The sequence below is a fragment of the Tympanuchus pallidicinctus genome, unplaced genomic scaffold (genome assembly GCF_026119805.1).
Source record: "Tympanuchus pallidicinctus isolate F22 unplaced genomic scaffold, pur_lepc_1.0 scaffold21, whole genome shotgun sequence".
NCBI lineage: Eukaryota > Metazoa > Chordata > Aves > Galliformes > Phasianidae > Tympanuchus > Tympanuchus pallidicinctus.
Window position 1 is genome coordinate 12,532,613 of NW_026294733.1, and position 24,913 is coordinate 12,557,525.

The window sequence follows — 24,913 nt, forward strand, 5'->3', positions numbered from 1 at the left end:
CAGCAGCTCTAACAGCACAGACTGCAGAGAGGACTTGTCAGAGGATGTGAGAACCTGTTAGTCTAAGCCTGACAGCTCTTGAGTGTGGAGTGTGAGCTGTGCACGGCTGTGTCCCTCCTCGCAGTGCCCTTCAGGTGGCTCTGCCCTGCCTCCTGCTTTGCAGGTACTGCCAGTTCCTGCCACAGCTCACCAGGCAGCAGAGTGGGCACCCAGCAGCATGGGGATGGGAAGGCAGCATGGAGTGGCCACTTCACAGCACCTGCTTGGGTTCCTCAGGCTCTCGGGACACTGAGAAGTAAGAAACGTGACAGTGCTGACTTGTCCTCCCCTCTCTGACATCTCTGGCACGTTAAAAGCAGGATGCTGTCCCCTTGTTCAGATCCTTCCCCAGCGTGCAGTTTTCTTGCAGATGGCAGGAGAGAAGTCTGGAAGCTGACTTGTTCTCACACCTTGCTGTCACAGCAGGGGAATGTGCAACTCTGTCACTGCAGTCTTCCCTCCTTGCACTGGTTCTCTGCTCATTGTCCACCCTCTCACGCTGTGTTTGGTTCTAGGGGTGAGGAGATCACCTTTAGCAAAGTTCCTGCTGTCTTGCATTGCATGTCTGAATCTGTAAGTGCACTGGCTGTAGCAAACAAGGGGGATGACCTTAAGGACTTCTCCATGTGGAGGGATGCCAGGTCCCATTGTACTGCCTGGAATTAGTGCTTGTGTTAAGTGCTGAGCTCTCGCTGCCCGTGCTGATCAGGATGTTGGAGATTGATCCACATGAGCATCACCTCTCAGCATGGGGTACCCCCTGCTGCCCAGAACCAGCTGCTCTTCAGAAATGACAGCAGTAGTGCCCAAAAAGGTGTGTTCCCCTTGGTGACGAGGTCATGAGGCCACAAAGTCCTGCAATGATCTTCCACCCTGCCCGAGGCACTGCAGAGCCAAGCTTTCCCAGAAGTGACAACACTGTGATGGTATCTCCGGACCAGTAAACTCAGGGCTGTGCTGCACTCGCCTGTTGATTGCAAGGTCAGAAAAAAACATCATGATTTTCCCATTGGCTTGCTTTGTAACACTGTGGATATAGCATATGTTTCTGTGTTTGCTGCATCTTTTCTGAATCAGCCTTGTCCAGCCACATGGTGAGGGGTGCAGTGCTGTGAATTTCAGGGGAGGACACTATATGGTCCTCTTCATTTCCGGCTTGCTCAGGGTCCTGAGGTCCAGGCATGTGGGTATCCTCTGCAGTGCTGCCTCTCTCCCAGCTGCCTGCCAGGCCTTCCAGCCATGCCCTGAACATAGTGAGGGAGAGGATCTTGCTGAAATGGGCAGTGTCTGCATTTGGAGACACTGTTTTTGTGGGCCAGAGTCAGTAATGTGATCGCAGAAGGAGCAGTGAAATTGAGTGAGGTTTCTGAATCCTGAATAAAGAAGAAAATATCAGCTGAGAAGGCTCCTTCCATTCCCAGTCATTCTGGTGGTTGACCTTGCTTTGACAGAAAATGCTTGACAAAAAAATGATTTTTACACTGTACTGAGGGTTTTTCTGCTTTGAAAGGTATAAAAACGGATTGTCTTGGCCTTTCTGTAAATGCTTTACTGCTCCCCTATGTGGTCAAATGATAAATGAGCGGAAGTGAAGGATATCTTGAGCGGAGGCAGCAGCAGGTTTTGGGTACAAACCGGTTCCTTGGGGGAAATCCTTCCCAAGGTGTCTGGGTATGGCCACAGCGGAGGGGACCAGGCTGCCCCTCCCACCTTCAGCCACTCTGAGCTGGTAGCTGGATTTGTTCCATCTGAAAGGGTCTCAGCTGAGCTGAAGATCTCATCTGGTGAGTAGATCCTGGTGACATTTAGAAGGAGAGAAAAAATCAACAAATTGGAAACGATTGCAATTGCTTTGATTGCAGTGTGTTTTCCAGCATGGGGAAAAGGAAGACCAGATTCTTTCCTTGCTGCTCATTGACCTGCTCTTTGCTCAAGAAGCAGCCTTCCTTCTTTGCTGCTTGCTTAGCTCTGCATAGAAATACAGACAAATTCTTTCTGCCCTGGGAGAAGTACGCGCCTGAGACTGAAATGGTATAAGCAGAGCTGGAGGGCTTCAGGGCTCCAGTAAGCATCTGCCAAGCATGGCAGTGATGTCCAGGGGTACATCCCCGCCTTGAAAGCAGGGAGCCTGTGTCTGTTGGACAAAACGGCCTGCATGCTTCTAGATCAGGGCATCCTTAAGCTGCTGCAGCTGGAACTGGAGAAATGGGGCTGGCTGTGGCGGCAGACATTTGCTTTCCCTGTTCTCTGATTTCTGCTGCTGAGATAGGGCTCTGTTCCCCTACCTGTCCTTATTTTTGCTACAAGCAATTCCATATGGTGTGTGGCTTAGTTTCCCTGCCTAGAAAGATTGAGCTGTTTTGTAAAGTGCATTCAGAAGTGTCCAGACTGCTGGGAGAAAAAAAAAAAAGTGATACAAAAGCAATCAGATCAAAAACAGATCAATGCCCAGCCAGTCTCTAAGCAGTAGTGACTTTCAGAGACCACCCCCACAAGGCTTTTGCTGAGCATGGGTTTGTATGCCATAGAATACCCCTTTGGACCATTGGGGCTGGCTGCCCACACTGTGTCCTCTCCCAGTCCCTTACCAGCTCCAGCCTGTTTGCTGGCCTGCTGATTCAGGCTGTTCCAGGACGGACTGAGCCCTCCCATCTCCTCAGGGCTCCCAGCAGGTGTTTGGCCCAGCTGAATTCTCCCTGTGTGAGTGCATTGGGATGTGCCCTGGAACTGATGTCCCTGCATCGAAAGCTAGAATAGCTGGCAGTTGCTTACCCAGAAGCTAACCTTGCGGGTTGGTGCATTTTGCAGCCTCTGTCACACTGCTAATGTTGTGCCTTCATGCCACAGCTGTCTGTAAAGCAGCACAGAGCCTCCCCTGCCTGGGCTCCATCCCCGTGGATGTCCCTCTCAGTGCAGGGTGCCCTGCTCTTCTAGGGTATCTTGTCTAAGACAAAAGGCTGAAGATAGAGCGTATGAATTGCTCCCTAATGGTTTCTGGTTTTTTTCTGCTACAAAGGGACATTTGCTGCCAACATGCAGTTATATGAATTGATCTCAATCTTTAATGTCTTCTGTGTTTTTGATGCTGCCAGAATCGGAGCACTTGAAGAGAGAGAGAACCCTTACATTAATTCAATTCTGGCAATTGGTCCAGCTGCAAGTGTGAGGCACCAATGTTTCCAGTTCAGAGCTCTGGCTTTTTGCTGGGGCACAACCATAAATAACTGGGTCCCTGAGGGGCTCATTGCAAAGCTCTGTCTTCTTCAGCTCTGTAGCTTATAATAAAACTGGGAAGCAATTAGGTTATACCACTGAGAACTCCCAGGGACCTATGATTGCAACATCCATTCCTACCTCTTCTCCTGCCCCCTAACTCCAAGTTGAACAGTACAAGCAATTCCTTGACCACTTTTTCTGCATCTCCCCTTCTTGTCCAGGTTTGCTGCTGAAGATGCCAAGCTGAGCTGCAGTGAGGACGACAAGGAACATTTTCAATTCAAAGACATCAGGGATGGGTTCAGCTCGACCTTTGAGAAGATTGTTGAGTCTGACCTTATGAAGGGCACGTACTACAGCAGCTTGGACTCTCTGGATGTCCTCTCTCTTACAGATGAGACAGACAGCTGTGTCAGTTTTGAGGCGCCACTCACCCCATTGATCCAGCAGCGGGTCAAGGAAAGCCCAGAGCTCTTGGAGCAGAAACTGGTGGCCCAGCAGAGAGAATCCCTTCAGCACATGGCTGCTGATAAGCAAGAGCAGGCAGCAGCAAAGCCAGCAGAGGGGGATTTTGGGAGCCCTCTCAGGCACTCAATTACCAGCAGCAGGTCAGAGAATGTGCTGAGCCGGTTGTCCTTGAAAAATATCCCAAATGGGTTCCATGTGGAAGGTTCAGAGGAAGACGCCGCCAAGATCATTAACTCCATCAGGTAGGGCAGGCTGTGAATTCCTGGGGTAAAGGGGCATTTGTCTTATGGGGTCCCAGCCCAGAAGCAAGGCTTATAGGACATAATGGGTGTAGATGCTTTTTTTCCTCTTGTGCTTGCTCTCACGTGTTGTCATGGCAGAGAGAGAAACCACAGGACAAACTTTCTTATTCAAAGGCTGAGAACACAGCCAAGACCACATGGCACTAGATCAGCCATTCCCCAGCAGATCTGTGTCTGCCTTTCCTGCTCTCGAACACAGGGCCCAAGGACGAACATGATCTGCTGGGTCCTGTAGGAGCACTGTGAGCCCAAGAAAAGCCAAGGCTCAAGCACTTTGTACACACATTTGCTCTGGAGGGCACCAGCATTGATTTGCTTGCACACAAATCCCACCTGCTCTTACAGCAGGCCAGCACTGTTGTAGGAAGACCACTGCCTTGTCTGCCTGACATCTACCAAAGTCCATGGCAGGTAGCAGTCAGCCCGGCACACTTGCAGATGTGCTCTGAAAAGCAGGGTGAGCCTCAAGGTTTCACTTAGGCGCCTTTGTAGAGGCTTCCCCAGTAGTTCTTGGCAGGCAGTGAGGACATCAGTGGAGATGTCACCTGCTGGGCCAGCTCCAAGCCATCGTCCCCAGGATGCAGCAGGGGCTGTACTGCAGTTCTGTGTGTGGGAGCCAGGAGGTGGGCAGCCAGGCAAGGAAAGAGCCAGAACATGGGATTATGTCCGGCTAATTATTGGTCTTCTGTGAGTCACAGTGCCCAAAAATGTGTGAATAGGTGTCAGAACTGGCCTGAAATGACATGGCCTGGCATGAAAACAAAGGGATGCAGCCCCACCTGCCTGGTGCCACTGGAACACATAGGGTGTCATCTGTGAGAACGGCTGGCCGTTGTGCCATCTGGGGGCAGCAGCTGGACAGTGACATCAGGTCTGATGCCAGTCCCCTTGGCATGATGCCCTGGGGGCCCAGCCACAGCACTTTGCACAAGTTCAAGTGCACTTTCTCACCCTCAGCAAATAATCTGAACCTAAAAGTGTATCAGCTATAGCAAAGGGTTTCCTGAATGTCAGCAGCTCCAAAAGAGGTTGGTATCCCTACAACACAGACCAGAAGGGTATATGTTCTGGCACCTTCGTATCCATTCAGGACAGCTTTTCATACCATGTGGGCAGTGGAACCTTAAAAAAGGGTTGAGTCTCTTTGCTTTGAATGAGTATATCCTCATTTCTTAGCAAGAAATAATTTCCATCTTTTTCCTACTAGTTTGAAATTAAACTTTTAGGAATGCATCAAAATGCATTTTTGACCTGAAATGAAATAGGGTTTGCCCAACGTCCAGTTCACAAATGTGTTTTTGGTATTTTTTGGTTAGGACAAGAAGAAATCAAAATGTGGTATTTTCTTCAGGTTCCTCCAAGTCACACTGCTGCTCCTTGAATTGTTTCTTGTTTCTGTGTAGTGATGCCAGCTTGAAAGATGCACTCTCTGACTCTGACTCTGACATGGGCAGCACGGAGCAGCTTGACCAGGGAAGCACAGACACCTTGGCAAACGGCTGCAGGGCAGACAGTGAGGCTGCAAAGAGGTTGGCCAAGCGCCTCTACAACCTCGAAGGGTTCAAGCGCTGTGATGTGGCACGGCAGCTCGGGAAAAAGTAAGTGGTCTTTGTGAGTGTGAGTGTAGAGCCAGCCTGGCCAAGCAGCAGGCCAAGGCAGCACTGAGCATGGCCATGAGAAAAGCATCTGTGGTGGGGAGGGTGAGGCGGTGTGAGCCCGCGAGAGTTGGATGGAGAGTGAGATACGCACTGCATGTCCAAGTTACCTCAGCTGGGGGGTTTGCCAGGATAAGGCAGAAGGGAAGTGAAAGTGTTTATTCAAAAGTGGAGAGAGACAGTGATTTGTAAAAGAGAGAGAAACAGTAACAAAGCAACAAGCACAGCAGTAGCATGACTTTAGGGTGCCAGTGGGTGCGAGGACACCAACTGCCCGTATATTTCTCCCGGGTCGTGTATAACACTGCTTGTTTTTTGTATGTCCTTCAAGTGGCTCACTGCCATCCTGACTAGCAAGACACAGCTGTCCCTCAGCAAACACCCAGGCTTCCATTAGCAAGGATGGTCCACGATTCAACTTTGTCCTGGGGAGGAAGGAAGGAGCTCCTTAGTGATCTTCTGTAGCAGCTTTTTGTATCTCTTGACAGCATGCTTGTTCTTCTCTCTTGGTTCTTGTGACAGATGCAATTCTGGTTGCTGCTGCCTCAAGCCTAGCATCCTTCTTTCCTGCAAATCTTCTATGCCAGCTGGCGGAGTGGGGAGCTTCCAGGCAATGAACTTTTAGCATGGGGGTGCATCTGAGTGCGCCCTGTTGCTGGTTCCTGCCATCCCCACACTGCAGGAGCTGTTCGGTGACCCACAGCTGGGACTTGACACATCCATTAAAAAAAAGCAATTTTGGTTTTGATCAGCTGAATTTTAGAAAGCTGGAACACTTCCCAGCACAAGACCTGGATAGAGCTGCAGGCTCCTGGACCAGGCACGTGGATTTGCAGAGCAGGAAATGAAGGAGGTTGGAGCTAGGTGTATTTTAGGCTCGTCTTTCTCATGTAAAACCAGCCTGCATTTGTGGGAATAGAGTACATTTAAGTGATGCATTCAGAGAAGCTGTATGTAGGAGGTGGGCCAACAAGGATGGTTGTTTGAAAAGTAAAAATCTCATTTTTAGACTTTTCAGCTCATTCTACTTCTATTATTATTATTATTATTATTAAATTTTTTGTAAATACTGGTAGTTTTCTTAAAAATCCCAATATGTTCATCATTGTCAAGCAAGTATGAAAAACTTGATGACAAGGAAGCAGAGGTTGGATATCACCAAATAGTTTCTTTCCAGCTGACAGCATTATGTGATGTTAACCCTAAATGTCTCAGTCCCTGAAGAGCATGTATTTTGGCAGCTGAGTCTGCCTCCCACTACTCCAAGCTGGGAGGGATCTGGGGAGGCACATAGGAAGACACGACGGGCTGGGGAGATGCAGTCTCAACAGAAGCTAGTGTCGACCACTGCTCACCATTCTGTCTGAATCCTGGCTCGTGAGTCACCACCAGAAAGACTCAGTGAGCTGAAGGATGGGCGGTGAGCCTGGAGGGAAAGGGTGGTGAAAGGGATCTCCCACCTCCTTCATTCTGCATGGCTGTAGGCCCAGTTAAGAATCTGAGTTAGGATATAGCCCCAGTGTAGGCTATGGAGACACCTCAAGAGCAACTCAGTCCACCTGAGATTTGGGCTAGACTATAGCTTGCTGCTTTGTTTTGGTTTTAGGGAGCCTTGGACAAGGCCAGCTCTTCAAGTCCAGCTTGAGGTTAAGTGGGATCAATCAGATGTTTTGTTCTCCCCTGTTGATTATTCCTGTGATGAAGTGCATGGCTGTCCTTGGTGTGTGCCCTTGCATTCGGAAAGCAAATGGTATCCTGGGCTCCATGAGAAGAGGGGTTTGGCCAGCAGGGACAGAGAGGTGATTGTCCCTCTCTACTCTCCTCTTGTGAGGCCCCATCTGGAGTACTGTGACCAGGTCTGGAGCCCCCAGTACAAGAAAGACAGGGAGCTGTTGGAGAGAGTCCAGAGGAGCCACAAAGATGAACAGGGGGATGGAGCACCTCCCCTACAAAGACAGGCTGGGGGAGCTGGGCTTGTTCAGCCTTGAGGTCCCTTCAAACCCTGGCCATTCTGTGATTCTGTGTGTGCAGTGCCCAGAATGCCCAACCAGATTCCCAGCAGATCTGGCAGAGTTGCCTAGGCTGGAGGAATTGGAGCTTTTTTTCCATGGTTACATTTGTGAGGTGGGGCTTGACCTGTGGAAGGGACAACAGTGGCTGTTTCCCAGCACTTGTACAGCCAACACATGAGGTCTTCTGCAGACTTAGAGCCAAGAGCATTCCAGAGGGCAGCCTGGGGCTTCCTTCGTTTCTGCTGTTTCTTTGACAGAGGGGTGAAGATGTGTTGACATCTCCATCACAGACATGATCATCTTTGGCTTCTCACATCATCCTGCTTTGAAGCTGAAGGACAAGTGAAGAAGTTACTCCACTATGTGCTGTGCTTCCAAACAGCATCCACCCGAAGCTTTGCAGCATCTGCCTCACAGTGGAAGATAAAACAGTGCTGTTGGAAAGGCAGTGTGAGCTCTGAGCTCAGCCTGTAGATGGTCCTGAAGTGAGGCTGGATGTGCAACACTTAGTATGCTTTTCATTTTGTGGGAGAAGGAGAATGAATTACATATGAGCAAGGCTGATCATATTGAGATCATCTCCATGTTCTTGCCAACAGTCATTCATCATACTTGCAGATTTGCTATCTGAGCTGTGCAGATAGAGGAACTTAACACCACCCATTCTGGCTTTAAAGGCACGAAGTCCCCAAGCATCCTTCAAAACCTCCACGTGTTCTCCTACAGCCCTGGCAAACTACTCAGGGGAGAGTGGGGCCAGAATCTCAGCTGAGCACTCCTGCACCCTGACTGATCCAGCACCCCAGGAGCTGGCATCCATCTGGCAGGTGGTGTCTGAGAGTATGATTGCAGAAAGACACAGTGTGAGGTGCTGTGGTGAGAGGGTGAGAGGAGAGCCAGCCTGGGGTGGAGAATGGGAGTACTGCAGTAGGACTAGACAGTGTCTCCTTCTCTGATGAAAAGGCTGATGACTCCCTCTTTAATTACAGTAATGAATTTAGCAAGTTGGTAGCAGAGGAGTACCTCAGCTTCTTTGACTTCACTGGCTTGACCCTCGACAAAGCACTCAGGTGAGCTGGGCTCTCGGCACCCCCACGTATGTCTGGGCTGGAGGGGGCAGAGCAGGTGGGTTTCTCTGGGCCTCCTGACTGCACAGAGACTGTCCATGGACAGGAGAGGGACAGGTTATAATTTAATTTTTGCTTTGGTGTCACATTTGGCACAACGTACTGCCACCAAAAGCGAGCTTTGCTAAGAACACCCACAGCCTGCTTCCCCACGGTGGAGAGCAGCTTTCCTGGGAATCCTATTCTGCACAAACTCAGAGCAAGTGAGAGCAACTTCTGCCCTTAGGATGGATGACCCATCCTGATGCCAGTGAGCCTGGTACGCCCTACCTCAGCTGGCAGTATGTTTCCCTGCACAGCTCAGGACCAGCCTCAAGACCTGTACCTGCAGGGCCCCTGGGCGCGGGCTGTGGAGAGGACAGAGGCTTCTCTAGCTGCTATGCGGACCCCCTTCCTATCTTTCCCTGTAGTGGATGCTTTCCAGCAGATTGATCCATGACATCTTAAGTATCACTTTCTCTTTGCAGGACATTCTTGAAAGCATTCCCACTGATGGGAGAAACGCAGGAGCGGGAGCGTGTGCTGATTCACTTCTCCCGGCGATACTGCCAGTGCAACCCAGAGGAGAGCACCTCTGAAGGTACTGCTTTCCTGGGACCGACTTTTACACAGTCTGACAGTGATAGGACAAGGGGGGGAATGGCTTTAAACTAAAAGAGAGGAAATTTGGGGTGGATATCAGGAAAAAAATTATTTACTCAGAGGGCAGTGAGGCACTGGCACTGCTGCCCAGAGATGTTGTAGATGCCCCATCCCTGGAGGCGTTCAAGGCCAGGTTGGATGGGACCCTGGACAGCCTGAGCTGATGGGGGGCGGCCAGCCCACGCAAGGGAGATTGGAGCTCAGTGATCTTCAAGGTCCCTTCCACATGAGCATGCCCAAGGTCATATTTGCATGAGTATCTCTACACACCTGCTTACAGGCCTCTGTAGTGCCTGCATCCAGGCATGGGTGGAAATCAGGCTGCTGACCTGCTCTCAGCCAGCATCACAGAACTGCTGGCTGTTCCTTCTCCACCCTCTTCAGCTTAGAATGTGGCAGTTGGGCCTGAGAGCTGCCTTGCCAAGGAGTAGCCCTGCCCAGTGTCACATAAACCCTGGAGTTATTCTGCCACAAACTTCTCTGAAGCAGAATGACCTCTTTGCTTTTGTCTGCGGTAGCTGAGTAAAGTATAAGTTTAGCTGGATGACGTCTAGGTTTATTTCATTTCCCTAGGTTTGCTTTACATGTGCATGTGATGTTCTCTCATACTGATCCCAAGAAGACCTTCCCTGGAAGGGGTTCTCCACCTGTAGACGTTTAGCTGTAGGACAATCTTGACGTCTCTTCATCAGCTCTCCCAAATGTGATCCTCAACTCTACCTCATTCATCTCTAACCTGTAGACAAGGGCCTTGGGACCCTTCCTCCTCGTCTTGTCCTCATGTTTCTTACACCCACTGTGTGCAATCCTGCTTGAGCAGAGGCTGAGCTGGAGCACAAGGCAGTCAGATCTCTGGCTCCATCCCATACCTTATAAACAGGAGAGCGTTGAGAGGGCAGAGTAGGCAAACAGCATGCAAGCTTTGCTGTGGCAACACAAGTTTAAACAGCTGCCAATGTCAGCAGCTGTGACAGAGCCACAGTATGACAAGTGTTCAGAAGTTAGATCCCAGTTGTAACGATGTGTGAAAAGCACTTTCTAATAGGAAAAACAAAAGGAGGAACTGAGAAGATTGAACTCCTCAACAACTGCATGGCCCTCAGTCAAGGTGTCACTGCTTCTGGTAGGCCCTGATTTGAAAATGTTATAACCCTAAACAATACAAAACTCTTCAGAGTAAGGAAAAGTGGAACTGAAACATGACTGCCACCACTCTCATGACATTGTTAATGTTCATGGCTACAGCGTGCCTTATGATGATAGTGGCATGTGTCACAAGGCTGGGCAGTACCACCCTGAAGACCAAATACAAAGAAAGTGAGTCCTGAGCAAAACAAAGCTGCACTCAGTGCTGGAAGTGAACGGGGCTTGAAAAATACGCTTGTAATTCAATACAATAAGTATGTGACAGGTCTAGAGGAAAGCAAAGCTCTTACAGTTCACACCTTCAGCAGGACACTACAAAAGTATGCATTAGATGTGCAGTGGTTGCAAGGGCTCACTCTCCTCAGAAAGCATTTCCTTGTTGTGTCCAGCATGAACTGGCACGGGGTGTTCCAGCACAGTGACATCTGAGCCAGTACGTGTTACCTAGACGTCTAAAGAAACACCTGTGGCTGTGATACTCCATGGACATAGAGGCGTGATAAAGCCCAGGCAATCTTGTCTAGAACTGACGTGGTCATCGTGAAGGCCTTGCAGCCCTCTAAGACGATTTGGGACACTGCTGCGTGCTAATTCAGTAACTCTTCCTCTGATGGAGAACAACTACTGCAACACCAAAAGCGCTTCGCCCTGCTTGACAGGACACTGAAAACAGAGGTGGAAGAGGCCACTGACCACTGAGGGGGGTGGTAGGCTTTTCTCCCAGACACTTGTGTCTTGGACAGACTATTAGTGCCTTCTTACTCTGATACAGCCCAGATCCAGAAGAGTTATACATCTGTGCTGAGACACTATTCTAGTAAAAAGATGTCGATGTGATTGAGCCCAGCAGCAGGTTTTGGGACACCAGCTCCACCTTGGGGCCATGGAGTGCATGATCTACCTGCCCCAGTAAGTCAATGATGCCAAGCGAAGATGTCAGCCCAAAATCTTCCACAGAGGCTCTAGAATATGCTCTAAGTAGGCACTTTGTTCCAAGAATGAAACTGCTTCTGTAGATTTGAGGAAGTGCCTTTATTAAGAGGAGATTCCCTCTTGAAGGGGAATGTCTGTGATGGCACAGCCCTGGGATTGTCAGACCTGGAACAGAGGTGTGAGATGTTCCCACAAGAAACCCTTCATTCCTCACACACCACAATTCTTCCCAGAAAGGGAACAAGCTCATGTGCTCAGCTGCCTTCATCCTGGGCTCCTGAGTGTTTGGTTGCCTTTAGCTGGCAGTGTTTGGAGCTTGGCCTTGAGCATAAGGTGCCCAGGGAGGAGCACCCCAACGCCCTTGTGTGGTCCATGCATGTTGTGAGGTGGTGTGGAAGCAGACAGGTTTCTTGACCTGGAGCAGCTGAAGGGCTCAGCATGGTTTTGAAATAACAAGTCACCAGGCTGCCTGGTACAGAAGAGGGTGCTGCACTGTCTCAAGTGGAAGGAAAAAAAAAAGAGACCCAAAAATGTGGCACTCATTTGCAGTAATCATTTTTGCTGAGCTCAGAAGTGGTGGCTGAAGACTTCAGGGGAAACCAGTGTGATGACTGTGGTCAGTGGAGGGAAACTAGCTTAAAGCAGCAGGGTCTCTGCTCCATTCTGCAATGCTGTTGGCTTGAAATGGGGATGGAGTAAGAGGAGATGGATTCAGCAAAAGGTCAGATATTAAGAGAGCCACTGACAAAACTGATTTCAAACCTGTTCACTGGTGATGATTTAAGGAATAAGTAAAGTCTGAGGGGAAAACAGATTTTTTTTTAACTACCATATGCAGTTGAAAGAAATAAGTGTTCTTTAAAGTCCAAAGACATAGCAACTAGCTCTGTTTTCAGAATGAATGGGTTGCTGAGATAGAGCAAACAGAAACTAAGTAAGAAGAGGATCAAAAATAGCTGTCTGACTTTTGTGTGTTTCAGATGGGGTTCATACACTCACCTGTGCCCTGATGCTGCTAAACACAGACCTCCATGGCCATGTAAGTAGCACTTGGAGATGTATCCTTCCTTCTTTCCTTCTGAGTGTAGAGGTCTTTTCCGCTGTGCAGTGTGTACTGCTGGAAAACCGAGATAGATGGACGCAAGTACTTTGACCAGCTCCATAGGGACTGTGGGTGCCAGGTGTAGCCCTAGGACAGCCCTTCTCTTAGTATTACTGCACGCTCAAGCCAAAGGCACATCTGACATCAGTTATCCTCCATAGGCACAGGCAGTGCAGCTCTCTTCCCAGAACCTACTGCATGCATCAGCTCTGCCCCAGAAGCTCTCGTGGGGAGGTCATTCAGCACTGGTCTCTGCAGTGGAGCAAACAGCAGCTCCAAGTGTGCTGCTTTTTCTTCTGATGCAGAAACACGAGGCTTCCCTCATCTGCAAAACTGCTGCAAGAGAGTCATTAGTTTTGTACAGGACCAGATCTGATCTTTCATTCCCAGAACGTGAAGTAATTCCCAGATGTTCCCCAAGACACTGCAGACAGCAACTGGAGAGCATCAGACAAAGAGCAGGGCGAGCAAAGCTTACTGCCCACAGGTGCGACTGGAAAACCGCAGAGGCTGTGAGGTATCTTCTCACAGCTGTGCATAGATTGGATTTGTTCCTAAAAGGTCAGCTGGGTTGTTGCTAATGTGTAACAAAGAGAGCAGAATGGGAGGAAGAGTCACTGCAGAGGGAGAGGTGGGCCTGGGCATAGGTCTCACTAGTTGTGCTGGACGGCTGTGACGTGCAGCTGGGAGTGCAGAGGCTGTGCCCTGCTTGCTGCAGAAGGCTGCAGGGGCTGCTGTCCTTCCTGCTGTCCAGCCTTCTGGTGCAGACAGTGTTGCAGCAGGTTGTGCCCAGGGCTAGAGGAGCTGCTTGAGTCTCAGCTCACTGAAGCTCCTTCTTTCACCTCTGAGAACTTAGGCATGGAGCCACGGAGTGGAGAAGGCTTGTTACTGCAGACTGCACATGTGAAACCTATGCTAGATTTAGTCCCTTTTTCTGCTCCACAGCCCCATTGATTTCCAAGCTGTATTACCACAGTCCTCTTCTGCTTCCAACTGGTAACAATTCATCGTGCATCTTCAGAGACTTGCCCTGATTTTCTCTTCATTATGCTTTTAATAAGGTGGCAGTAGGACATAACGTTGATTTATTTGCAGACTGGCTTATAATCACCTTTAAAGGGAGCCTCAGACTGTACAGGTGAGGGCACCACATGGATGCTCCTCATCTGTGGTGACATAGATGCAAAGGCATTACCAGTGCCTAATGGTGATGATACCACTGGTGCACTTGTGAAGCATTCGTTTTTCATTGATAATAGGTTTGGTAAGAAGAAATGACCACACGCTAATTAAGCAAGGAAAAATACAGCTTTCTTTTGACCAGATATAGAAATGCCTGAGCTTTTCTTTGAAAAAATCTTCTCTTTATTTTTTCTGTGTAACATTAATTTCTTCTCCTCCTCTTTTTTTTTTTTTTTTTTCCCCTCTTCCTTCTGCTCCTGGAACCTCTCTTTCTGCTCTTTAACCCTTTACCAGGTGGTAAGTGCAGTCGTTCTAGTGTTTTGCTTTAAAGCACTAGCATTTGACTTGTTTTTTTTCTGTGTATAAAAAAAAAAAAGGCATTTTGTTTGTCCGGATTCCTAAGTCATTGTGCAGTGTCCTTCACTCCTCGGCAACCCATTAGCAGGTGATCTGAGTCACAAGAAATTTTCCTTGTGCAAAGAAGCCTCCCCAAGCTGCAGGGTACCTGGGGCTGTGTGACTTGTCTTTCACCCGTTGTTTTGTTGCAGATGCTGTCATGGTATTGCATATCACTCATTTTTTTATTTCTCGTTGTAATATTGTATGTCTGTTTCAGTGTTTTCCTCTGCCACAGAGTTGGAAATTCCTCGGATTAGGAGAACAGGGGTGTTTTGGTAAAGGGTTGATTGTATACAGCAGTGTCTTCACAGTGGGCTCCTTCTCCATTCCAGCAATGATATACACTGAGCCTGAGCCTCAACCTAACGAGACTGGCTTTAAAACATGAGATTTGCACGTGGTCACACTGGAGTTCTGATTTAGCACTGCTAACAATACTGCTGGCACACTCAGATGCTGTTTCCAAACCGCCCAGGAAATGTACTTCTTTAAAAAGAGATGCTCCATTTTTATAGAATTACATGATTCCTGCTGTTTAAAACCCAGCAGGATTGCAAACCTTACAATATAAATCAGGTTGTTGCAACTCAGTACCGTGCTCTGGTGCCATTTGAGCTCCAGGAGATCTCACAACAAAGCACTCTTTTCCTCCATCTTTGTCCCTCATATGCAAAGCTTTGGGATGTCTCTTTTTCAATGCACTTCCTTCTCCCTGTTCAGAACAGCTGGCCACCCAAAGACAGTGACAAATTAACACCTATGCATCACCAGCACTCAGGTTATATTGTGTTGAAGAGTACCAAGCACTGTGCCAAAGCCTAGCTCCTAGAGTCACCTTGTGGTGTGACAAGCCTTCCATTCAAAAAGCAAACCAGCAGCTCTCATGGCCACTGAAAAAAGCATGAAATGGGATCCTTCGCAGGTCCCAACCCCACAGCCATTGCTATTAGTCTTACAAACCCTGTGATACTCTCCTTTAAGCCAACCTTATGATTTGGTGCTACAGATTCTGTTGTGTCAGTAGAGCGTTGAGAGCTGAAGGGCTTTAAGTTACAAGCAGCTGCTGAAGCCACCTAGAGAGTGGCAGCACTCTGCCCAGAGCAGCTTTGTGTGGTCCAGCAGTCATCGGCACCCACAGTCTGCAGGATCATTTTCTGCAGGTCGATTTTGATTCTGCAACCTGAAACAGACTCTCTATCAAATCCTTCAGCCCAGTGAGACCAACAGTCCTCACCTCATGCTGAAGCATAAGTTTAGCTTCTGTTTTTTGTGTTATTCCTCTTTTCCCTTACCCTGCCCTTTACCTTCCCCTTCTTTTTTCACAGATGAGTATTTGGGAGAGGCCAAGAAAGCCTAAGTAAAAAGCAGGGCCTTCTCAGGGCAGGGTGCTCATGCTGGGGAGCTCACAGGAGATGCACTCCACTCACCACTTCATAGCTGTTTGATGCCCATGGCCTCCAGCTCAAATGTTTTAACACCTTAAGAGGGAGGGCTGTAAGGAGCAGGCCAGAAAGCCACCCTCCATGGCCTCTGGCCCCCAGCAAGCTGCTCTTCCTCCCGGGGCTTTTCCCAGTGTGCACTCAGTGTTCCCTCACCCATATGTACCTGCCCAGCCTCCTGATGCCATGACTTCTGAAGAGCCAGATAACACTCAGCTACAGCCCAGTGTCTTTCAAAGGTTGGAAGAGGCAACCTGAACACTGCAGTTGTCTTGGATGAGTCAGCTGTGGCACAGAAGCAGCAAGATCCCAGTTGTGAACATAGGAATTGAACTGTGTTAATCAGCCCTGTGTACCCACTATCAGACCAACCTCATCTTTCCAAATTCATTCTTATACTCTTAACCACTGTAGTGTGTGTTGTCTCTGCATCCATCCATTCCCATCCACCGCAGCCATCTATCTCTGCCCATCCACTCCCTTACCTGTCCTACCCATTCATCTGACTTTCTATCACTCCTCATCTATTTTAGCCTGTTCACTCACTCCACCTCCATCTAAGCACATCACAGTGCCAAGTGATCACCTCACAGTGATTTCTTACGCTTTGTTGCATGGCCTGGAGCAAGTTAAGATGGGATAAAATCTTTTCTGCCAGGAGGACATATCAAAAATAGTGGCTATGTGGCACCATGAAGCAGCTTTGCTGGCTTGTTTTTTAGCTCATACGTGACCAGTGTATCATAAAAAAAAGCAAAATGCTCCCATCTATTTGTCTGACCAGAAATTAAAAAGCACATCTCCCTGCCCAAGGGACATAGAACATCAGAACACTGATGTCTGAAGTGTGCAGTTGCTTCCCTGGAATATTATGTAAACACATGGTGGTCATGCTGATGGATTCAGCAGAATCTTGAATGGCCTACTGCATAGGAAGGAAGGCAGCCCACTTTGCCCTCCTGGTATCCCCTTCTGGAATTGTTCCTGGGATTCCTCATACTTGCTGAATACAACTGTAATATGTGAAAGCTCAGGCAGTTCCTGGTGCTGCTGCTGTCCATTATGAGACACTTGGGATCACAGTACAGTTTCTTTGCAAGTATTGATCAATTGAAGCTGAAAAGTACAGGCCCTGGAGCACTTTTCTGTTTTCTCTGCTCTGCTGGATTTGACTTGGAAGCACTTGCAGGGCAATAGATTTGAGTAGCTGGCTCCAGCCCCTGCCTCGGAGCAGCAAGCTGATGTGCTAAGATATTGCTGATGTGAGGTATTGCGTCTGAACCGCCACAGCAACCTGTGCACAATCCTTTTGACAGCAGCCTGTGTCCTGCCCCTGGTTCTGCAGTGCTTTGACAGCCTGGTCCAGCAAGCTTATTCACAGTGTTAACATCCTTGTTGGAGCTTTTTCATCACCTCTTCTGGTTGTCAGAGGAAGGGTATGATTTCATCTTCCCTGGATGCTCAGCAATTAGCTGCTTTTTCACAGCGCTGCTGCTATCTCAGTTTGAGCTCTGAGATCTTCTCATGCAGGAGAAAGAGCCAGGTTTGGTACTTCAAGGTCTCAGGCAACATTCCTTCCTCACTTCCAACCTTCCTCCATCCTGCAGGTTCATTGCTGTGGGTTTTACATGCTCACTCACCCTGTTCACTAGCCAGCGAGTACACAAACTTCCCCTCCCCTGCTGAAGAAACGCAGCATGTCTGCAGTCTTCCCTGCATGTTCCTGTGTCTGGACCCCCCACAGAGCTCTGGATTGCAGGAGCAGCCAGCTATGGGGTCCCGTTCTAGGCAATAGCCCCTGAGATGGCTGATCCTCATGCTGCACCACACTGCTGTCTGCAGTCCCCAGGCACTGCAGATTCATTACAGTACTTTATTCCTCTTTTCCCTGATCTCTGGGGTGCCAGTTCATCTGGAGCTGGCACCAACAGGAGGCATAATTATAGAGTTTCAGGCAGAGCTGCTTGAAGGCAGCACCAGCTCCCTGTACAGCCGAAGAGTACGCCTGCAGTCACAGGTGGCTGGTATGGTGTGTCTGCTGTAGGTTAACCCCAGGGCCTCGCTCTTTGCTGATGCCTTCTCCTGGGGACAAATCCCTCAGATCTGCTGGGCTCCTGGTGTTGGTCTCTTTCAAGAGGTTATTTTCTTGCACAGAGAAGACACTTTTCTCTGTATGGCACCTCCTATGTTGTCTACTGCAGCTTTATTCTCTCCCTGCAAGGCCCTTCTTCTCACCGAATCTCTAAGCGGGGTCCTGGCTCAGCTGCTCTTATCCCTCCTCCCAGGTCCCTATCAGCACCTTGATGCAGGTCCCATTCAAGCAGCAGGATGGTATCGGGATCCTTAGGATCACTGGTGGTACCTCATGTCACCTCACTAACTGCACTGTGCACTCCATGCTCTATCACCACAGAGTCTGTTCCTGGGGACTCACTCCAGGGTGTGGAAGCTGCAATATGATGTGATGCTAGAAACACCTGTCCTTTCTTTGTAGTATCCGACTCCTTTTTCTGAACCCTACAGCACTCACTGGCTCCTCCACACCTCTGTTGCAGTCCTCTGGAGAGCTCTGGTTGCAGGGGAAGGCAAAGAGCCACTTGCCTCCAGCCCCTCAATCCTTGCAAGATGAGAAAGTGACTCACCTGGCTATTGTGAGGAGTAAGGGAAAACAGGTGCTGCAGGCTGATATCAGGGATGCCAGATGACCTCGCAGCTCCAGCACCAAATTGTCACTGCGGCATTAGTTGGTGATGAGTGACGATGATGTTTCAGTCATGAGATTGTCTCAGTATCTGGGCATCGCCCTCACACACCATAGCATGCAAGTTCACATGGTCACTAGATCTCTTTGTAACAGCAACCAAAAATAAGTTCCCATCAAAGACAAGTCATTTCCCAGTGCTTCAGATGTTGATACTGCATGCTCCCACATTTTCACACATTATAGGCTTTGAGGCCCACCCAAGTTCCACTACTTTACAAGAGTATGAGCACTTGTCTTGAGTTTTGAGGCACAGTTTCTGTACCAAGGCCTGCCTGGAGGCCAGAGATTAGATAAGATCACTTAGAGAGTTTGGAGCAAGAGCTGGAATTGTTTTCAGATGTTTTATCTCCATCATTATAAAAAGAAATTTGAAATGTTTGAATGTTGTTGGATATGAGGAAAGAAATCAAAGAGCCCAACAGAAAGTCAGAGCAGAATGCCCCCTTCTAGCTTTGAGCTACTATATATAAAATATTTCTTTAAAAAACAGTCTCACTGAAGTCAAAACTTTCCAGAAGTTTAATAAGCTGCTTCTTTGCCTTGCAGAACATTGGCAAAAAGATGTCGTGTCAACAGTTCATAACAAACCTGGATGGGCTCAACGATGGGAAGGACTTTGCAAAGGATTTGCTGAAGGTAATGTGACACACGTTAGACAGTGGGATGCTGATATTATTATTGTAGTGCCACCTAGTCCTCCTATGACAATCAGCATTTTCCATCATGCATTTACTTTATTAGAAGAACTGCAGCCTAAATGGACACCTTCTGCTAACTTGCAGGGAGCCATCAGAGCTCTGTTCCCTGTTGGTGTTTTATCGAGATTATCCAGGGATTTCTCTGCTCTCAGAGTATCCCAGGGGTCCCTTTCCACCATGGTAGTTCTGTGACGCACCAGCCAACATATTGAACAAAACACTCCCCAGAAATATAGCCATCTGGCATAGATACTTTTCTCTGCCTTCCATTCCATGTAATTAAGTGTACTAGTTGCTCCAGTGCAACTAGCTGAGTACCAAGGGAGATTGCTCAGACACTGCGAAGTTTGTATTTTCTCTTTTTATGTGGTTTAACACCACCACCACTGTCTGTGCTTGCCACAGCCTGGTCTGGATTTTACAGTATGGAAGGAGTTGAAAGGACCAGAGCCACATCAGAGCTGTCACAGTGAGCTTTAGATAAAACCTTTCCCACTATCCTCACCCTAACACCCTCCTGTGTATTGAGGCCGCTTCTGCATTCTGATTCCCTAGTTCTTTTCTTCTTTCCCAGTGCATCAGAGGAGTCACTGGAATTGTGCACAGGAAGAACTGGAAAAACTGAACCCCAAAGTTATTTGTCCCTCTCCTGCTTCTCAGGGCAGTGCACAAGCCCACACTGCCCTGAGCTGAGATATTGGAAGGTGTCTTCATGTACCCCAGTTTCTTTTACCAACTTTGTGTAGGCCACAATTCTCTAGATGCAGTACCTATAATTAGGCAGAAGTATCACAGATGGGCACCTGAGCAAGGATGTCTCCTTACCTCTCTGCTGCTGACATGTCCAGTCCAATTGCTTGTGTGGCTCATGGACAGAAAATGGTCTATTAGGACAGCAGCTGTCCTGCTCACTAGTACATACTTCTCCAGGTCGGTTTCCAAGGAAAGGAACACAGATAACACAGAGAACACAGATAAGGGTGTAGAGGAGGTGATCTCCACAACCCAGGCATGTCTTCCATGAGAGACACAGCTAATAGCATGTTCTTGTTGCAGACACTGTATAACTCCATCAAGAATGAGAAGCTGGAGTGGGCCATGTAAGTATATGTTAAGTATTTGAGAGAGTATTTTTCAATGTAGCTGGTAGGTCTTAAATACTGTTTTTAGCTCTAGAAGTTTCCAGAACGTTTCCTGCCAAGCCCTTAAGCACCAATGTCCCTCATGTAGGCAGGCTGGGTTCATTTCGACAGAAAAGCAGACATGGAGGTTGGTGGCAGTCTGTGGGTGCAGGGTCCATAGGCACAGTGGAAACAATGGGAATGTCCCCTTTATTTACTGCTACATCCATAAAGTGCAGGCCCTGTCCAGGTTCTTCAGAGCATGATCTTTGCTCAAAGAGCTCAGGAAATAGGGTTATTTAGATCACTGAAACCTCCCTTATTTTCTACACCTTTCCTTCTATAATTACAGAACTGGGCTTGGGCTTGAAGGGACCTCAAGAGGTCTGCAGTCCAGCATCTTCTCGGAGTGGGATCAATGCTGAATTCAGAACAGGATGCTCAGGACTTTGTCCAGATGGATCTTGAAAACCTGCAACAGTAGTGATCACACAGAATCCCCTGGGTCCATGAACCAATGTTTAATTATCCCAAGAGGGACTTTTCTTCTTATCCAGTTGAAATCTGTTGTCACTTGTCCTCCAGCCATGAACCATAGTGAAGAGCCCAGCTCTGTCTACTCAGTATCCCCCTCAGGTACTGGAAAGTTGTGATCAGGTCCTCCAAAGCCATCTCTTCTCTAGCAATTCCACTTCCCATAGTCAGTTCTCAAGAGCCAAGTACTTCAGCCTCTGGGCATCATGGTGGTGCTAAGCTCTCCAGCTTGTTGACGCCTTCCCTGTATTTGGGGCCGAGTACTGGTTGCTGTGTCTGTGTATGATGTAGAGGGCAGTGGTCACTTCTCTTAGTCTCCACCCTGTGCTACTGTTCATGCAGCCCACAGTGCTCTTGGCTTCTGGTTCTGCCAGGCCGTACTGCTGACTGTTTGTCCAGCTGTTTGCCAGGAACTCCTGGGCCTTTTCTGCAGAGCTGCTCCCCAGTCAGTTCCAGTCTGTCCTTCTGCAGGACCACTCCAGTGCAGTACTTAGCATCGTTCTGTGCTGCATTTAGCGAGGCTCCCATTCCTCTGACTGGTGCCCCTGCTCTCCAAGTATCAACTGCACAACCCGCTTTTATGTCATACTTGATGAGACGCACTCTGTCTCCTCCACCAAATCGTTAATAAAGATAGTAAATGAAATAAATCTGTTCCCCTTCGGCCATACACAGAGAACAGACTCACCTCCCGTTGCCCTGAAAGGTCTGGGAGCAGCTCTCACGGCGGCTTCCAGGGCAGCGTCCCGCTGCGCTTCTTCCCCTTCTGCGCTGCCGCCGTGTGCCTGCAGCACGGCCGCATCCCGGCACAGAGGTGCGGCGTGCTCCCAGCGCCCGGCCGCCCGAGGAGAGCCCGGGCAGACCTGGGGCCACGGGGCAGCACAGGACCGCCTTGTTCCATAGCACCGTGGCACCGAACGGGACCTTCTGTGCCGTTTTATCCACTGCCCGACGTTCACCCGGAGAAGTGCCTGGAGGCGGCTCGCTTCTCCCTCCCTCTGAATGCCTGGGCAGAACTTAGTCCCACAGGACCCCTGGGCGGGGTGTCCCCGCGGGGCCGGCTCGGGTAGCGCTGTGACAACAATCTTAGGGCGAATCTGCCAGCAAAGCCCCGGAGCCGGCTCCGCAGCGGCGACGCAGGCCCGCTCGGCGGGCGGCCGCGGTCAGCAGAGGGAGCCCCGCCGCTCCGCCCGGCCGCGCCGTGCGGGACTGCAGCGGGCGCTGCGGGCGGCGCTCAGCCAGAGGCCCGGCCTGCCGGAGGGACGCCAGGATGGTGCTGGACGGCAGCGCCCGGCCCGACGGTGCCTCGCTCCCTCTGCCGCCGCTTTGTGGCCGTCTGGGCGGTGAAGCATCCCTGCCTACGACGCCCAGCCATGTGCTGTAGGCGCTCGCTTCCCAGGTAGTGGGATATAGAATCGCAGAACGGCTTGGGTTGGAAGGAACCCCGAGGGCCATCGAGTTCCAACCCCCCGCTGCAGGCGGGGCCACCAACCTGCAAGTTTAATACCAGCCCAGGGCCCCATCCAACCTGGCCTTGACACCTCCACGGATGGACGGGGCGTCCACAGCCCTGTGTGCAGCTGTGCAATCCAAACCTTCCCTCCTTGAGCTTAAAACCATTCCCCCCTGTCCTATCGCTGTCCACCCGAGTAGAAAGTTGATTCCCCTCCTGTTTATAATCCCCTTTAAAATACTGGAAGGCTGCAATGAGGTCTCCTCACAGCCTTCTCTTCTCCAGGTGAATGAGCCCAGCTCCCTCTGCCTGACTTCATAGGAGAGGTGCTGCAGCCCCCTGCTCATCTTTGTGGCTCCTCTGGACTCTCTCCAACAGCTCTCTGTCTTTCTTGTACTGGGGGTTCCAGACCTGGACACAGTACTCCAGATGGGGCCTCACAAGAGGAGAGTAGAGGGGGACGATCACCTCTCTGTCCCTGCTGCCACCCTTCTGGTGGAGCCCAGGATATCGTTGGCCTTCCAAGCTTCAAGAGAGCACTGCTGGCTTATGTTCCGTTTTTCATCCACCAGGACCCCCAGGTCCTTCTTGCTCACACATTTGAGGTTTGATCCCAACCTGATCTAACCTGATTTAATCTAGTCAGGACATTTAGATGCCACCGTGTGTGACGCAAGGCAGAAAATCCCTGTTCGCTGTCCTTAACTGCGAACGCTGGGGATGCTGGGGAAATACCATTTCCCATACAGGTTCTAGTTTCTATGTGCTACTTTAAATTTTACTTCAAATAGGAAGAAGCAAGCTTGGAGGAGTCACTGAGTGTTTCCCTGAGCTGCCCAACCCTTGCTGTCCAGAATCCAGGAGTAGGAGATGTGCGAGGACAGGTTTTCATGGAAGTCACCAGCATTTCTCGAGGTCTCCTGGCCACAAATGGAGATGGATGCATAGCCTATTCTAGAGTTTGTAGTTGTTTGACCAAGTGCCCCATCTCCCTAATATCTGTGGAGCTTTTGTGCCTCAGAGATGCAGAAAACATTCCTCCTTTGGTATCTAGGAGGCCCCAGCAACTGTCTCACAAGGAGAAGCAGATAAACCCCTGTCGTACCTGGTCTTCAGCAAAAGACCTCCCAAAGCTGTGAATGTGAGGCTGGGAGTAGGGGACTCTCCCTGTGAAAGGCATAGAGTGCTCTGCAGTGCAGTGTCTGCGGACTCCTGGTGTTCAGACAGGCACTTAAACCTTCAGCATTTTCAGTAACCTAACAGTGGGAGCTCTGGGACAGTCACCTGCCACTCACACTCCTCCCAGTTCTATGTAGATCATCACCATTGGCACACTTGGTGTGTTACAGTCCCTGGGTCTCCTTTCCTTTTCTTTTTTGGCTAGTCTTATAATAAATTAACTCCCTGTAAGACCAAAGCAGATAGGGCACACTGTGACCCAATCCATGTGTCCTCCACTCAATGTCTTCTTTGAATTTGTTTCCAAGTGATGAGGACGAGTTGAGGAAATCGCTCTCGGAGCTGGTAGACGACAAATTTGGAGCCAGTGCAAAGAAAGTGACAAGGATTGTTGACAGCAGCAACCCCTTCCTGGACATCCCCCAAGCGCTGAATGCAGTCACCTACAAGCACGGTGTCCTCACGCGCAAAACCCATGCAGACATGGATGGGAAGAGAAGTACGTGTTCATGGGACAGGAGACGTGCCCCAGGCAGTCACAAAGCCTTGCCCTGGCCTTCTCCCTGGCTCTCCCACCGGAGCGGCATTTTCTCACTATCTCCCAGGGAACACAAAAGAGACCCCCAGATGCATAAGCACCAGTGCACAGGGCAAGGAGGGTGTTTTGAGGCATTCTCACTGCCAAGGACACTAGCAGTGCCTGTCCCACACAGACAGACCTGGTCTTCCATCCTGTTCATGGGCATAACCCCAAACCCTACACTCTGAGCAACAGGCAAGGCTAGTTCACAAGATCTGTCCCCCCAGGCTGACTCTGGGGACAATCTGGTCTTCAAAGTTTTGGTCCTGTCTATATGCTGCCATGTATGCAGGCTGCTGGGCAACAAGTTGCTTCATAGCTCTGCTGTCAGTATTCTGTATTACAGGAAAAGTAAATGGAATTATATTTGGGAACTGTTAATGAGCAGTGATTAATGAAATTAAATCTTGGATGACTACTTTTGCTGATATAGATGCCCCACTCATTGCAGCCAGTTGAAACCTTGAGTAGAGAGGATTGCCACCAAAGGCCTCCCTTGCTTCCAGCACTTTCTTAGTAGCCCATGCCTGGAGGACCAGCTCTCTTGTGATGTAGTCAGGCCCATCTTCCACCCCTCTCCAGTTTTCAGCAAGCTTTTTTTCACCAAGTCCATCAAGACTGTGGGTGGTAAAGTTCCCTCCTCAGTGGAGAGAAGCTGTTTTAGCCAGGATATGTCTGCCTAACTCATCTGAACCAGAGAAGTCAGGGAATGTCTCTGCTCCTCAAGCATATCGTCCAAAGAACAGGTTACCTGGATTTGGAGGAGCAGAGACTTCCTGTACGTGTCCACTGGTAGCTCTGTACCAGCTCATCTCTGGTTTTGAGCTGCTTGTGTTCTCACTGGGAGATTTCATCTCCCAAGCCATGTCTCTCAAACTGACATCTCCCTGCAGACAAACGATTCATAAACAGTAGCTTGGAG

At 49.4% G+C, this 24,913-nt stretch overlaps 1 protein-coding gene across 3 annotated transcripts in view; it reads left to right on the forward strand.

The window, feature by feature from the left end:
• PSD2 (pleckstrin and Sec7 domain containing 2) overlaps positions 1-24,913 on the forward strand; it is a 73,319-nt gene that overhangs the window by 35,167 nt on the left and 13,239 nt on the right. For 2 of the 3 annotated variants that reach the window (XM_052684499.1, XM_052684498.1), the window contains exons 4-11: positions 3,477-3,965; positions 5,429-5,623; positions 8,682-8,762; positions 9,287-9,399; positions 12,521-12,579; positions 18,973-19,062; positions 20,181-20,224; positions 23,720-23,910. In XM_052684499.1, coding sequence (XP_052540459.1) covers positions 3,477-3,965; positions 5,429-5,623; positions 8,682-8,762; positions 9,287-9,399; positions 12,521-12,579; positions 18,973-19,062; positions 20,181-20,224; positions 23,720-23,910 — 1,262 coding nt within the window. Of the gene's footprint in view, positions 1-3,476; positions 3,966-5,428; positions 5,624-8,681; positions 8,763-9,286; positions 9,400-12,520; positions 12,580-18,972; positions 19,063-20,180; positions 20,225-20,597; positions 21,389-23,719; positions 23,911-24,913 lie in introns of those variants that run through there. The other variant, XM_052684500.1, reaches the window with a different exon arrangement.